We start from the raw sequence: 15,719 nt of genomic DNA, 5'->3' as shown, positions 1-15,719 counted from the left end.
TTAACATTAAAATTTTAATGTTAATAAACTGGACAAACTTTGTAAATCACATGTAGCCCAAAAATATCCAGATAAAATTAAAATGTAGCATGTAAAAGAAGAACCAGAAACCAACTCTGAAATTTTGTCATCATGTTGTTACATTATAAGGTCTTTTCCTCTTTGACTCTTTAAAATCACATTATCACCAGCTCATTTTTTTCCCTTGCCGGGTAAAGTTATTTTGGTAAAACTGTCATGCTCTTATTGTGAAGGAAACAGAAGTCATAATAAATCCATTAAAGCCACAGTCCTCCCACCAAATCCTTCAAAACCCACGGCTCTGAAAGACACACGAGCTTCTAATTTGGGATCTGGGTTCACAAAGTGTTTTGTAATTACAGCTTCTGGTCCCAGGTGTCTGACTTTAAGCAATCYGCTGCTGGGTTTGGTTCTGTCTGGTAGGGAGGGTTTTTGAGCTGGAACACCAGAACCATCCATCAATGATCAGAGACCCTGGAGATTATTAGCATGAAGAAATCCAGCAGAAAAAAAAAGATCTTAACAAACAAAAGTCTTATAACTCATGAAAAATTAAAATTAACTCTGCTTGCTTCAATTCCCAAACACTTTACTCCTGAACAAGATCATGACAGAGTCCAGTCTGACCCACTAGTGGGTTTTTCACAGAAACAGTCAGCTGGGAGTTTGAATATTTATGTTTATTGCAGTTTTCCTCTGTTCTGAGGACGTTCAGACAGAAAAATGCAGACTTTTATATAATGGCCCGAAGCAGAAGATCCATAGCACCGCTGGTAAACTCAGTGATGGAAGCAGAAAGAGACGTGAAATTAAATCCAAAAGGGAGAAAAACAGAAAATATGGCAGCTGTTACAACTGATAACCTTTTACAGCATCTTCTAACATTTCGATACATCAACTCAACACAAAGAAAATATGATGGAAAAATTTGTGACAAGGCAAAACTAAGTTTAAACATAACGTGTTATTTTTCTCTTCACCTGAATGTCACTTAAAAACATGTAAATTTATAAATTCACATTTTACATATTTACATTATAGTTTAAAACAGATCAAGTTTAAACGTACTAATGCTTTATAATTAGGTTGTGTTTTTAAACATTTATAAGGCATTAATTGGCCATTTATAAATTTAAAGGGCTTGCAGTGGATTTTGTGAAATATGGACTTGAGAATTAAACAAGAGATTGTTTTTAGTTAAATAAGACAAAAAACATTACAAGTTCAACAGTACAGAGCATCGACAGAAGTTGTGGTCTCATTCAAAACAAAGTAGGGATAAAATTTAACTTCGGGGGTTCGTGATTCGTGCAGATCTGGGCCCACAAACCCTGCAACCAATCAACTGACACAGGCTTCATATATTTAATCGATATAACAAGAGGAACCAGATAAAGTGACCTCATGGTTGGTTCTGTTATCAAAATAAAGCATCCTTATCTGTCATCAGCCATTAAATCCACACATGAAATGTTCAATTACATATAAGGATACATAAACAAACGGCATGCTGGGATATAAATGTGTTTGCAGAAAATGAATTTCAGACTTTAAAACATTTAAAAGACAAGATTTCTGAGGGTCAAACAAACTTAAAACAGTGAGGAACATTAAAAACTAGATTTTTCATTGTTAGGAAATAACAACTAACATGAAATGAAACATATAAATGCACGAGAAAGAGGTTTTGTTTGTAAAAATAGGGGTATTTGTTATTTTTGGGGAAACGGGTAGATTATTTTTCCTGAGTGGATTAAAGTGAGTATCTCCTTCTTTATAGCTCGTGTCTGCCCTCTACAGGTCCAACAGGGAACATCTTTTTTTTACTCATATCAGAGAGAGATTWTTAAACTAAACAGCTACAGGAGGGACCAGAGCTGAGGCAGCAGGAGCAGCTGAAGGAACGGGAGGCGCAGGAGTGGCAGGAGGAGAAGGTGGAGCCTCTTTGCCTTTGTAGCCCAGAGACAGGATGTGTTTCTGCAGGTGAGCGATCCACTTCTCTTGAACAGATAGAGGTCCGTGAAACACTTCTTCACAGAACCTGAACAAACAGGAGGAAACTGAACATCAATCCTGCGACGTCAGAAATAAAACTTCAACTTTTTAAAATGCATTTTTCAAGTTAAAACATGAGGAACACTTATCGCCCTTCACCTTTCGTGACAGACTTTCCTCTTCCTTAGATCAGTCAGAAAAAACACGAAGGCGCTAACGCGAGTAAAGTGAGCCCGCCTCTGCCCGAGCTGGGCAGACCGATTCGTAAAAAAAACAACCCGCCGCTCCGRGGCTCYGAAAATGATAATGAGCTGATGACATCAGTTAACAACCCAAGGATTAATCAACAAACAMATTTAGTACCGAGGGAATATTAAAGATGACGCGAAGCAACAACTTTGTAGTAAATTCTAAAAATATTGAACCACAGGATCACTAAAACGAGTTAATGTAGTTTGCTTTGTTTGATYCGAGTCAGACGTCTGTCACATAAGAAACACGTCGCGGTTCACTTCAGCCCAGCTGAGTTCTGCTCCACGCCTCTTTTGGTTCCACGCTGCTGGTTCAGTTCTGAACATGTACATGTGAGCAGGGACTGGACGGCTGCACCTGTGATTTATGAATGACCCGAGYAGGACTGAAGTCAGGTTGAACTATCCTGTGAAAGAGACTTTAGACTAGAATTTAAAATTTGTAGCACCTGGTGATTAACTATAACTGTCTRGTAGCTAACGTTAGATCTAAACCAGGAGAACGGACTCACCTGCACTTGAGGGAGTACTCTTTACCCACCAGTTTGACCAGAGGGGTGAGAGGTGGCTTTGGCAGCAGTGCTGGGATGCTCCCGGACCGAGGTYGATGCCGGGAGTGCTCTTCCCCTGAGGACACCCCGTGTTTTGGTGCATGGACTCCTGACATCAAGATGAATAAGAATAAGCTACTTTGTTTAGTTTTTTTCTGTTTTTATTTTTTTATTTCTTTTGTTTACATTCCTCACCTCTTGATGTGCGCGCGCTGATGCTGCTGTGGTCCATTCTGCTCACTTTGCGCTCATGATGCTGCAGGGATGACTTCTGGCTGCTTCTAGGCGCGCCGTCKAGATCTGTCGAGGCAGAGGCCAAAGCAGCTGATCGCTGAGACTGAAAGAGAAAAACAGCGTAAACAGAAATGCACTTCAAATATTAATCCGGATTATCCGAAGCGGAATCGAYCAATCACCTTCTTGATGTAAAGGTCCCCGAAGCGATAGCGTCTGGTTATTTCTGCCACCTTGTTCGGGTCTCTCCGGATCAGATTACTGAGGAGCTGGATCGGTGACCTGGCTCCGTCCAGCCTCCACTCAAAGATGCCCAGCTGCCGGAGGTGGGCCCGAGCGTGACTCGCCAACGCTTTGCGGTTTTCAAAGTCAAATCCACAGAGGTCACAGGAAGTCTCTGATTGGACCAGGAACAGAGGAGTCATGAATTTACCACTTTGTCTAAATGTAAGGCATACTTAAATATGGCATTTCAAAATAACACCTGCACGATGAACCTGTGTTAGTCAGYCTTTGACATTTTCAATGTTAAAAGCTTAACTTACCAAGGTTCGCACCTCTAGTCTTAGATGGAGATTTATCTTTCATTGAATAATCAACAGGCACTGCGCTGGAGTTGGAAGCTCTTTCCCCAGACAGGAGGCTGTCCCGGGATCTCCTGGAGCCTTGAGGCCTCCACGAGGCTTTGCCCGCTAGCGAAGACCCGCTGCGCACCTCTTTCCTGTCTTCTCCCTGCATCATGACCTCTCTGAGGAGGTCGATCGGAGACGTTCTGATCGACCATGACAGACCGAGATGCCGCAGGTGGGCGCGAACATGGCACGACAGCGCTTTCCGGGTATCGAAGAGCTGCCCACAAAAGTCACAGAGGACCGTCGGTGGAGACTGGGCATCTGTGGTACAGAGCATGCATTCAAACTACATCCACAAACAAACGAATAAAATAAAACCTTTAGAGGACAATTTACCTGAGTCAGAAGGCTTTTTAGAAATGGTAGCCGTAGAAAGTTTCTGCATAGAAGAGCTGCTGTCYCTGGTGGTTGGCTTTGGTTGAACAAAAACCTCTGTTTCTATCYGTTCAGGCTTTGGTTTCCTGAGCAGGGGGTCCACCGCCAGCCGAAATCCTTTCTTAGCCTTCGGTGCCCTGTTCCATGCAGGCTGAGGGGACTGAGCACTCGTAGGACTTGGTGAGAGGCGCATGGCAGAGAACACAGTCTTGGACGGCTTCGCGGGGACTACTACGGGAGAAGGTGGAGCTGGAGATGGCGCCGCGGAGGAACCGGTTGCACRGTTTGGTTTGGGTGGATGTATGGGCCCCAACATGCCGCTGCTGACCAGCTCCTCCACGGCACCTATGGCAGAGCTTTTCCCCACCAAGTCACTCACTCCGATGTGACGCAGGTGAGAGCGCGCGTGGCTGCCCAGACCTTTCCGGTTCTCAAATTCCTCCCCGCACAGAACACAGGTAAAGTCCTTGGATGTTTTCGACCGTTTGCTGGGCGCAGACGCAAGAGACGAGGAAACATCGACGGGACGTTTGGTGGATTTAGAAGGACCGGTRGGTTTGAGCTCTTCCTGCCGCTTGGCGCTGATGGGCTTTAAGTCCTGCTCCTCCATGATCTGGTAAAGGTATTCAATCGGGCTGCTTTTGATCTCGCTGTCGAGGATTCCAATCTGCCGGAGGTGGGCCCGAGCGTGACTAGCCAGGCCCTTGCGGGTCTCGTACCAGGAGCCACAAAGTTGGCAAACGTGGACCTCATCGTTGGGAACTGAAGCTGTGATTAAAAAAGACAAAATCAAACATGCATTGTCGTTTCTTTACCTACTTCTTCTCCACTAAACAACCTCAATTCCAAAAAATGCATTATGATAAAATTAAACGTTTGATAAAATGTAAATAAAATGTTTGTGAGATTTAAAAATCAGTGCAGTCTGGAGTTCTTTTACATTTTACACAAAACTCAAACTTTGTCAGAATTAGCATTGTATAATTGAGTTTTTCCCTTGGTTACACGTACCTAAAGTGATCGGGGCATCAGTGTCCGAAGGCGCCCACATCGGCTTGGCTTGCTGATCTGAAAATGAGGAGCTGCTGCCTTCATTTGGCTTCAGAGCAGAAGGAGATGAGGGGAGAAGAGCTGCTCCCTGTTCCTTCAGTTTGGATGGAGATCCCTGATGATCGCTCTTTTGCAGCTTTGATAAGACTCTCCCATCAGTCTTGGTGGAAGAATTCACGTCTTCCGGCTCCGGTGACGCGTTGCACTCTGACTGGCCGTCAGCTTTCTTAGGAGGTGTCGACACAGACGCAGAGTGGCCTGTTTTTGAATCCGCAGGAGAGACGTTTTTCTCTTCAATCAGCTGGTAGAGCAGCTCTATGGGAGACCCGCTGTTCTCTGTCACCGTCATGCCGAGCTGGCGGAGATGGAGGCGAGCATGGCTGGAGAGGCCTCTTTTGTTCTCAAAGTACGCTCCACAGACCTCACAAATGATGGGCTCGGGGTTTGCTGCGGATGAGTTCATACTGAAGATTGTTAAGAGACTGAAAGAGAAAACTTAAATCAGAGTCAAAAAAAAAAAATAAACAAACAAAAAATGAATAAATAAAAACAAATAAAGATATAGCTTATTTTCTAATGACTGAAATTAAGACTGATTCCTTGAAGGAATGCATACCGACCACCACCTTTCATGCCAGCATTTAAGACTAAAACAATTACACKAAATTTTAGCTCAYTATCAGAAAACTTGTCTGTCTTGTATCCATTTTTATGTTTGCGGATGTTGCTTGGCTGTGGTGGCCATCTTGAATGGGGTTGTCATCAAAATTTAATCAGCTGCAAATGTACATTAGCTGTGATTAGTAGWTCATGTTCCAAGTGTCTTACCAACCTTGTGAGTCCATGTACAGTGAGAAATATCCCTGTTCTGGTGATTATTTTGATGAAAAGTTGTCTTCCTGCAAAATCTGCGGGCAAATAAATGAGTAAGTACCACGTAATAATGTATTACCAACATTAAAATGAATACAATGTTTATAAAACCTATTACAGCTAGTAAAAATTTGACTGAAACACCAAGTTTCAGGAAGTCAATCTAACACAAAACGCGAGACAACCGAAATCTCGCGATAACACCAGCTCGTTGAAAAAAAATCTTTCTGGCTGTTTGATTTGAACTATTATCGCCCTTAAACATTATTCAGTCTAATTCTGCTGATCACACGCTGTCTAATTACAATAAATTATATAGCAGTGTTAAATAAATATGTGTTTCGTAAGTTAAATCTAACTTGGCTACCCCTGAACCTTTTGTTTTTACTCGACTTCTGCTACAATTAGCCGCGTGATACTCTTGGTGCGTCGCAATTRAACGAAACTACAATATACGCAATTTTAACCTTTAAGGAAAATCTAAGTAAAAACCTGTATTCAACAGTAAAGGATTTTTTTTTTTTTACCAAAGAAGTCTTAAAACGCCTGCTTCTGCGATGCAGAGACTCCCACTCTGCTAAGCAGAAGTAGCGTAGGGGTGTTTCTGCTGGAGTTGCTGTTTGTCAAAATAAAAGCCGAGGATAAAACACTTAAAGTGACGAATATACATTTTTAGGAACTGGACTGTAATCCCATWAAATTATATATTAAAATGCACGAAAATTTTTCATGCATGGTCATATTATGTACAGTATTTATTAAGTAAAAGATTTATAGAGGTTCTGCAAATGAACTAGTGTGAAGTGTTAATTTTGTACTTCCGGGGCCGCAGTTGTCTGAGGGTACTTCTTGCYCTTGAACCTTCCTCCTGGTCCCGACTCCTTTTCTTCCTGCAAGTKGCAGACCTCCGCTTCCAATTTCTTTGAGGCTTTACGTAACAGGTTAGTAGACAAAAAGAGGACTGTAAAAGTTGAATGTTTTATTATTAATTTCGGTGTTTGCTGAATGTTTGCACAGCTCGACCAGAGAGTGTATTTTAAGGCAAAATAAACGAGAAACCAGTTTGTTTGACTAAGCTAACAAAGTTAGCACGTCTCTGTTCTGTTAGCCTTCAAGTGTTTTTGGCTCTTTGTTCTTGTGCAGCAGCTTCCTGTTAACTCTGGTCTGTTGGCTTCTGGTTTGTTCCCTTTCACGCATTTTTTGAAGACAAACATATCATGGCATTAATTTTAATGCAAATCTACTCAAAATGCTTTTGAACTTTGACCAGCTAAATGACATTGAATGAAAACCAAACCAGAGCTTGCAGGTTGTTGGCCTCTTTTGCCATATATTATGTCATACATTGGCATACAATTCTACAGATTTATTGAAGCACTCTGCAGTGCATCCCATTAAAAAGTACTTAGATAAGAATAATATAGACTTTCTTGTAACTGCATGTTAAATCTAAAGTCTTATCGTTTTAGTTGAACGTTCATTTTTATTAAAAAGGTGCATTATTCTTAGATAACCTCTGAAGGGTTTGTTYTTTATAGTTGTGCCATTGTTCTCTGCTGGTTGAACATGACTTGCATGTGACCAGTGAAGGGTGAACAAGTCTTTGAGCAATTAGCTCTACAAAGACTTGTCTGTCAAGTTTATTTAGGCTTTGCTGTTTCAACTTGCACATTTCTTTCCTTTAGCTCTAATATTAAAGTGTTCCACCCATCTGGACTTGTCCGTAGTGGTTTTGAACAGTCATTGCGGGTGTTTTAACCAAATATGTGCTTTCTCTCCCTCAGTTGTCCACCATGMCTTCTGGAAACGCTCAGATCGGCAAACCCGCCCCAGAGTTTAAGGCTACCGCTGTGGTTGACGGGCAGTTCAAGGAAATCAAGCTGTCAGACTATAAAGGTTAAGATAGTATTGTGTGTTTGCAAAAAAAAGCATTTTATGATTAATTTTCCATCTTCACAAAACATGACTGATTTTTGTTTTGCATGTTTCAGGGAAATATTTAATTTTCTTCTTCTACCCCTTGGARTTCACCTTTGTGTGCCCGACTGAGATCATTGCTTTCAGCGACAGGGCGGAGGAGTTTCGCCGTATCGGCTGCGAGGTCATCGGCTGCTCCATCGACTCGCACTTCAGCCATTTGGCTTGGTAAGAATTTCTACTGGCAAAAAGAAGGTGGGGAAGAGAATAAGTCCCAAGTGCTATAAACTGATCCGTCAGCAGGTGGGATTATTGGATTGGTATAATAATTTGTGGAATGTTAAATGTTGTTTTCATGAAGTTTTAACTCCAGTATTTTTTAACAAACTATTACATAAAAGCACAGCAGGTGTGTATGCTGAGTTTCAAGCCCTTTATGGGTTTATTGTAAGGTTTGAAAGCGATAAAGGTTTCTGGCAGCTTTAAGAACACCCAACCCAGTTTATCTCCTGTCACGCCGGCTCTCTGCAACGTGTTGATAAGTGAGGAGCTAACGGTTTCTGAAAACCTGAGGAGTTTCACATTCTGTTTTATTATTTGTTCAGTTTTCTATCTTTTCCTGTTTCATGTTTGGGTCATTGATGGGGTTCTGTTCAACTGTAATTCTATGTTTTTATTTCTTTTGTTTCTTCCTTCAGGATCAACACACCCAGGAAACAAGGAGGCCTGGGGAACATGAAGATCCCCCTGGTCGCAGACCTCTCTAAGTCCATCTCCAGAGACTACGGCGTGTTGAAGGAGGATGAAGGCATTGCCTACAGGTCAGCTGAACCTTCTGTAAGGCTGTTTGGTCACTGTCTAATGACTGGATCTGATCTTTAAACCTTATTTTGGGGGCTCTCAGGGGTCTGTTTGTGATCGATGACAAGGGCATTTTGAGGCAGATCACAATCAACGACCTGCCCGTGGGTCGTTCTGTGGACGAGACCCTGCGTCTGGTTCAGGCCTTCCAGCACACTGACAAACACGGAGAAGGTGAGATGTTCCACACAAAAACAAACCTTTTTAATAGTTTTTAAATTCACTAGACTGGGCTAGTTTTTAAAATTCATCGTGCTTGTTGTGTAATAAATAATGGCAGTTTCTTTGCCTAATCCACCATCATTGTTAGTCAGCAGTTTAGCTGGTTCTGATTTTGATTTTGTGCTTAAGTGCACTTTTTTGTTTAATTATACCAGTGACTGTTTATGTTTGTGGCTTTTAATCGAATCTAAAGTGTGATGGTGATTTTTAATGACCTTCAACTAACAGTAGCCTGTACATTTTAGCTGCAAAACCAAACATCAGCACAACMGAAAACTATTTATTTATAACCCAATCTTTCCAAGGACCTTTTTTATATTATGCTTGAGTGTTAATACACTTAAAAAAAGAACATGCTTTTCTTTACAAATGGTCAGAAATCAGCTGATAAACTGAAGATATTTGGCTAAAGAACCTCTGGGTTAAAACCTTTTAACCAGGTTTCTGTTCAGTAGGTTTCTGTTCAGTCCTAAAGTTTGAAAGAAAAGCATCTTTTTCTGACTTGAACTGTTTCACTTTTTAGGAAGTAAATCTAAATATTTAAACTAGGAGGGTTTTCACATTTATTTAGAAAAATAACACRACTTTGAATGTGAGAGTAATTAATCACAATAATGTTTTAGAATTTTAACGTAAAGAAACGTGTTGAAACCTTGTATAAATGTTGATTTCAAACCCGTCCTGGTTACTGATTTATTCTTCTTGGCATTCACACACGSACTTTGTTCTTGGACATTATACAAAGTTTATCTTCTAAATGACAGCTGGGATGAACCTTGTCCTCTCCTCTTCACACAGTGTGCCCCGCTGGCTGGAAACCAGGGAGCGACACCATCGTCCCTGACGTCGCAAAGAGCAAAGAGTTCTTCTCCAAGCAGTAACCGTGAAGGCACTTCAGACGAGACGTGTCTCACACACACACACACACACACACACACACACACACACACACACACACACACCGTGAAGCAGTCTCTCATGATGTCCAATCTAAACCTGTTCAAATCCTCAGCTTGTGTAGGAAGATCCTCTTTTAGTAATGTTTACCTTTGTACGTTAGTGGGGGTAACCTTAAAGTCTCGAGCACTGAAAAGCTTAGTTTTGTTCCCAAAAGAAATGTTTTTTTTTTGTTTTGTTTTGTTTTGTTTTTTTGCTGACACTAATGATTTGCTAACCATCTTTAATAAAACCGGAAAAAAATAAACAGTCTCCTGCCTGGTAAATAAAGCAAGTGCCATTCTAATAACCACCACTAGAGGGCAGCTTAATCACAATGTTATTTCCTTGAGTCACTAATCTGAATTTCAAGGATATTTCCAGAAAGAAATATTGGAACTGATATATTSGAGCAGCTTTGGCTCGTTTCATACGTCTGCCTGGCTGATGATCTGAGGAAGTCACAAAGCTGTAAACTCTTGCCCAACGTTGGAGTTATTGTGGTTTGTTGACTAATCACAGCAACTCCTTGTTGCCAAATGGCAAAGTCTCATTGGGAAACATTGGATAAAATGTTTATATAGACTTGTGACGGTCCTTTCTACGGGCATTTTTTTATTCTAACCAGAATGATCATGGCTTATACCTGGATTTTGGTTTTCCATTTGACTAAACTAAAACCATGGAGGTTTAAAGCAGTCTTGATGGGTCTAATTCTAGTYTTTACTAAGTTTGGATACAGTGTGACAATGTGTTTATTGTCACTTGAATTTATTTTATGCRCATGCATATTGAGTTGTATTATTTACTATTTGTATTGTTTTAGTTTTAAACTCAGTTTCAGCTTCTTCAACACTGTATTTTCAGCTTTAACAGATATGCTTACTGTAAGTGGTATGTTTTGATACTTTTTTCTTTCCACCAGTTTAACTGCTGTGTTTTTCAAACCAGTTCTTTTCTCTGTTGGCCCTGTTTACGTGGAACCTTTCTAGTTTTTGTGTTTTTCTGTCGATACCAGCTCCTGTTTTGGGAAACTGAAAGCAGAATTAGAGGGGAAACTCCCTTCTTCTCTGTGAACAAAACCAGTCATTGACAAACCCTCCTGGTGTGAAAGGGGAGCGCGCACTGCTCCTCTGACCGGCAGTGTAGGAGYGAGTTCCCGGAAATCTGCTCACGGCGTGACGTCTACCGGCAACATTTACCATATATGGGCTGACGTCACGTACGTCTTAGGTGGGGGGAAAAAAACCTACGCTGGGACGTTTTTTTTTTTTTTTTCAAACTTTTGGTGTAAAACTGATCAGAAACAGTGTGGTCATGTTTACAAGAATTACAACCAGAATCCCCAAAACCACTTTTCTTTTTAAGAAACCACTTTTAATTTCATTTACTTAAATATTTACTGTACAAGTAACAAAAAAACAGGCTCATTAAACAGAAATAACTTACATAAAAGCACAAATGGCAACAAATAAAATGTAAACAGGCAAAGCCACGACGACACTTTTAAAAACTTCAAAAATGTCTCCAAGTGTTTTAGTCTTTTTGGGTTGTTGTGCTGGCTGTTCGGGTTCTGACTCAGTTCAGCCTATAAAGACCGGTTTGTGATTGCAGTCCAGTTCAGGTCCAGTGTTTGTGTTTTTGTAAAAAAAAAAAAAAAAAAAGTGCATCATCTCTTCAGTAAGACTTGACTTTGGGCGCTAACATGAGCTGGCAGCCACTGCTCACGTGCGTCATGACTTTCTGTTTGAGCTGTGCCACCTGTTCCCGCAGCAGGGTGGCCGTGTTCGACAGCCCGGCGTTGTCGGTTTTCAGAACCTTCACCTTGTCCTCCAGACGCGCGATGCGCTCCAGCTTGCGCCTCCGACACTTGGAGGCCGCCAGCCGGTTCCGCAGCCGCTTGCGCTCCGCCTTGATGCGCTCCTGGTTCTCCAGGTCGATCGGGGACATGGGCGGGGTGCTGTTGTCGCTGCTCTGCATGTCGGGCACAGTCTGAGGCTCCTCTTTCAGCCCCCCGAACCGCTGCGAGTGGAGCCCGGCTCCGGCCAGGGGGTGCTGGAAGTGATGGGAGCCGTGCGCAACGGCTTGGGGATGCTGGTGGTACTGGTGGTGGGGCAGGTAGCTGATGGTGGTGGACGGGTAGCTGGCCGCTGAGCTCAGGCTCGGGTTCGAGGTGCAGCTGCTCAGAGTGGTGTACTCCAGCGGTTCTGGCTGCACGGACGGGCCGTACACGGAGCCCGGGGGCGGGCAGGCCACCCCGGCGGCGCCGATGGAGACGTTCGGAGGCGCCATCTGGTTCATCTTGTGCAGATCGTCCAAAGCTTTAACGAAGCCTTCCGCGAAGCACTCCTGCTCCTCGGTGATCCCGCGGCTGTACAGGTACTGCGCAGGTGTGGGCGTCGTGGTGATGACCCCGTTGCTGTTCTGGATGATCAGCCGCTCGAGCTCAGGGGAGGCGAGCTTCAGCGAGCCCACGTCCGCGGCGGACCCCGCCGGGTAGAAATCTGCGTCCGCGCGCAGGTGCTGGCTCTTGAAGTTCGGGTTCCGATATGAATCGGAGAAGTTCAAGTTCATATTCTGCTTTAGCAGCTTGTAGTCCGGCAGCGCTGCGCCTGGATGGCCATAAGCAGAGAGAAACGAGTCGTCATAAAAAGGCTGTTCCATTATTGTGGACATAATTCAAATCACAGTCAAATACAAGAGTGCGCCGCGAAGACACCGAGACGCCCCTCAGTGTCCCGAAGGAGCCAATCTCCAGCGCAAAGTCCCGCTGGATTACTACAGCTATGAAAAAACAGCAAAACTTCCAAAATAGTGGAACTGTACTGTACCAAGTCGTGGATTTGTACCTTTAGTCGGATTCAAAGCGGAGTCCAGAGATTAACTCAGGTGTTTTCATTCCTCTCGTGGCCAGTCTCCTCTCCTGTGACTCAGTTTCCTTATTAGCAGCAGTGGCGGAGCTCCGCTCCCTTTTAAAACATCTGTCAGGACGCGCCTGAAGCCGCGCGCCGATTGGCTGCTTCCGCCTGCGCGCCACGCCCCCAGTCCTGTCACGGGATGACGCTGATGCCGGTAACAGAGACCATAAACAAGACCAGACTTTCTCGGTGTGAGGGAGACAGTCCAGGTAAACAAAAAAACCATCCAGACAGAATCCTCGCGCTCTTTTTAAATTGTTTTAATATAATTTTAAAAAATCCACACAGCTTCGGGAGGTTTAAAGTGACCCCAAGTCCAGCTTTGTTTTGAGGCACTTTAAAAAATCTGAGACAGCTGTTCCACCGGACCCAGGATATATAGTAGGGTGCTGACTCACGCGATCCAAACCGAGCCGGGCCGCGCCATATTAGGGAGTTCCTCCCTGACAGGAGCAGGAAGCCAATCCCGCTGGCGCTCATCCAGCTCCTGACAGAGATGTAGGAGGAGGAGGTGTGGGGCTGTCCTCCTCCACCCAGCTGGCAGGGAGGAGATGGGAGGTGATGGCATCAGACTAAACTAAACCCTGAAAAACAATAAAAACCAGACCAAACCTGAGTTTACCTGTTGAGTTTAAGTAAAATAAAGTGTAAAATAAAACGGTGGGATAACAAACGAAGCATTGAAAAAGCTTACTAATATATCGGGGTGTGATTTTGAAATGCAGGTATGCTRTCAATGTAAACAAAARGCTTTAATCTGCAACAATTTGGAACATAAACACGTACAAATACATAATCAGCTTTTCTGAGGYTATCGCCATGGTTTATGTATTTTTTTTACTATTTTCAGCTGCAGGAAAACAAACACACTTGGTTTTAATTTATATTATTTACTTGTAGGACACGTTAACCATCGATATGGTGGGAAAAAGTGTAGAGTTTGGTTTCTTGGCACAGCATCAAGGGTCATCATCTCATGACTGCTCTCTCAGGTATCTGAACTGTTTAAAAGACTTCTTTACTGTAACAACCTCGGACTCATTTGTATTTTCTCAAGTTGTTCATTGATCTCTGTCTTCAAATGCTCAAGTGTTTTTAATTTACTAGATTAAAATCYAAAATTAAAACCTGAACTAAAATAAACCTATTAGAAAGGTGCCAATAAGGCTCAAACAGGCAGCCGCCGAGCCAAAAGTCACATCTTAAAACTTGAGTTGAGCAGCAGAAGACTGTAATGAGCCCACGTGTTATGTTTTATGATTTTATAARGTTTTATGAAGGAGATATGAGTTTAAAAACATTTTGATTTGATAATTGGAAAAAAAATCTCTTGAAGCTTTAATGTGGGGCAATTTTAGAGAAAACTAAATCCTACAGCAGTGAAAGGCTGAAAGATAATTAAAGATAACTAAACATCTACGTTTTGATGCAATATTTACCCTAAAAAAGTTGCAGGATTAAATGATATGTTTATTAAATTGGGCATTCTGCAAAAATATCATTAAACATAAACTGTYATTGTGCGAAAAATCATAAAAGACATCTAAACAGGCGTGTAAAGTCAAATTTATGTGACCTTTTTTTAAATTAAAATGTAGTTTCAGTGTTTTGCAGCGAGGCTTCACAACAAAACAACCCCAGCAGGTAAGATACCTCAAGTAATCTGGTAATTACTAAACTCAGAGTTCTGAGCAACTTGCCCCTATAAAAGGTGGTTTATTTAAAAGTGTTTATAAAAGCTTTCTCTGTATTTGTATTGCAATCAGTCAGTTCTGGGAACACATGAGTCACTAAAAAAGAAACGGTTGAAGACAAAAAAATCAGCTGAAGCACAAAACTCCAGAAACACCACAAATACTTGATTCTTCATTTTTCGTAACGTTCGACAGCAGCTGCCTCCGTCTCCCACCGAAAATCTGACAATTCCAGATTAAAACGCTGTGAGTGTGAAGCTGGTGGTGAGATAACTGCGATGACATCAATGTGACATAATCAGAGTTAATTTTTAGATTTAGAGCAACACCTTCGGAGCCAAATGCATTGTTGTCACAAGCGGGATGATTCAAGCTGATTTCCATGTGGAGGACTGACTTGTGATGCTTCGTTGTGCATTTATTTTCTTCTGATCTTCTGAATGAAGCTGCAGATTGTTTTATTTTTAAAGATTATCATCAGTTGTACGTCTCCTCTGTTGCAAGGTGTGCCTCAGTCACGCAGCGGTCAGTTTGGACCGAGCTCCTTCCACTGACACTGTAATGTGATGTTCTGATCCGGTCTCCTGTCAGGGAGGGAAAACATCAGGGGAAACAGAAAAACAGAAGTAGTTTCAGGGAAACGGGCTGAAGTATCAGTCAGTGGTCAGTTCCAGTTTCAGAGTGACCTCATGCGCTTGTTAAAGGTCACTGAATCATTTTCAGGAATGCTTCATTCTGTTGATGATAACTGTCAGGTTTTATTGATCAGATAATAGCCTCATGATTAGTTCACAACATCTCTAAGTGCTGAAGGGCGACCACCAAGCAAGAGACATCATGAAGACCAAGGAACTCTCCACACGGGTCAGAGACGAAGGTGTGGAGCAGGGTTATCATAGTTAACTAAAACTAACTAAATAACGAAAACTGAAATTCAAAAAAAATTAACTAAATTAAATAAAAACTGTAATGAAATGAAAAAAACAATAACTAGCTAAAACTGTTTTTATTTTTAATTTTTTAAATTTTGTATTTTAGGAAGGTATTGCTATAACGGACTGCTTTGACTGATGATCAAAAAGCTGCTGGTTGGTTAACTCACAGGAACACTTCAAGCTGGAGGATGCATTGGCAAATATGTTTATTCAAACTACAAAAAAAACTAATATAGAACTAATAAAAACTAAAC

General features: G+C 42.1%; 3 protein-coding genes across 5 annotated transcripts; 1 reads left to right on the top strand and 2 right to left on the bottom strand.

The window, feature by feature from the left end:
- Positions 1-682: 682 nt before the first annotated feature.
- On the bottom strand, positions 683-6,610 carry LOC106526937 (protein Wiz). Of its 2 annotated transcripts, XM_014021672.1 has the most exons (9): positions 6,510-6,610; positions 5,942-6,017; positions 5,071-5,556; positions 4,021-4,827; positions 3,598-3,945; positions 3,235-3,449; positions 3,014-3,155; positions 2,780-2,927; positions 683-2,062 (listed from the first exon to the last, which is right to left on the bottom strand). In XM_014021672.1, exons 2-9 carry the CDS (start codon positions 5,952-5,954, stop codon positions 1,873-1,875), a joined length of 2,349 nt encoding a protein of 782 aa, XP_013877126.1. In that variant the 5' UTR covers positions 5,955-6,017; positions 6,510-6,610; the 3' UTR covers positions 683-1,872. The 2 variants fall into 2 exon arrangements, with proteins under 2 accessions (XP_013877126.1, XP_013877125.1); XM_014021671.1 differs by lacking the exon at positions 6,510-6,610 and having other exon boundaries at positions 5,071-6,017.
- A 211-nt stretch (positions 6,611-6,821) lies between these two features.
- On the top strand, positions 6,822-10,186 carry prdx2 (peroxiredoxin 2). Its single transcript, XM_014021676.1, has 6 exons — positions 6,822-6,923; positions 7,767-7,878; positions 7,974-8,127; positions 8,598-8,720; positions 8,804-8,934; positions 9,781-10,186. The coding sequence occupies exons 2-6, from the start codon at positions 7,776-7,778 to the stop codon at positions 9,861-9,863; spliced, it is 594 nt and encodes a 197-aa protein (XP_013877130.1). The 5' UTR covers positions 6,822-6,923; positions 7,767-7,775; the 3' UTR covers positions 9,864-10,186.
- A 1,377-nt stretch (positions 10,187-11,563) lies between these two features.
- Positions 11,564-12,897, bottom strand: LOC106526938 (transcription factor jun-B). Of its 2 annotated transcripts, XM_014021674.1 has the most exons (2): positions 12,768-12,879; positions 11,564-12,530 (listed from the first exon to the last, which is right to left on the bottom strand). In XM_014021674.1, the coding sequence occupies exon 2, from the start codon at positions 12,490-12,492 to the stop codon at positions 11,596-11,598; it is 897 nt and encodes a 298-aa protein (XP_013877128.1). In that variant the 5' UTR covers positions 12,493-12,530; positions 12,768-12,879; the 3' UTR covers positions 11,564-11,595. The 2 variants fall into 2 exon arrangements, with proteins under 2 accessions (XP_013877128.1, XP_013877127.1); XM_014021673.1 differs by having other exon boundaries at positions 11,564-12,897.
- Between the last annotated feature and the right edge of the window lie 2,822 nt (positions 12,898-15,719).

Source organism: Austrofundulus limnaeus, unplaced genomic scaffold (genome assembly GCF_001266775.1).
Source record: "Austrofundulus limnaeus strain Quisiro unplaced genomic scaffold, Austrofundulus_limnaeus-1.0 Scaffold300, whole genome shotgun sequence".
In the NCBI taxonomy this organism is placed as follows: domain Eukaryota; kingdom Metazoa; phylum Chordata; class Actinopteri; order Cyprinodontiformes; family Rivulidae; genus Austrofundulus; species Austrofundulus limnaeus.
This window is presented reverse-complemented; position numbering and strand designations above follow the sequence as displayed.

What these genes read in the sequence shown, in the direction of transcription:
- LOC106526938 (XM_014021673.1), bottom strand. Translation starts at nt 12,594, where the DNA reads ATGTCCACAATAATGGAACAGCCTTTTTATGACGACTCGTTTCTCTCT.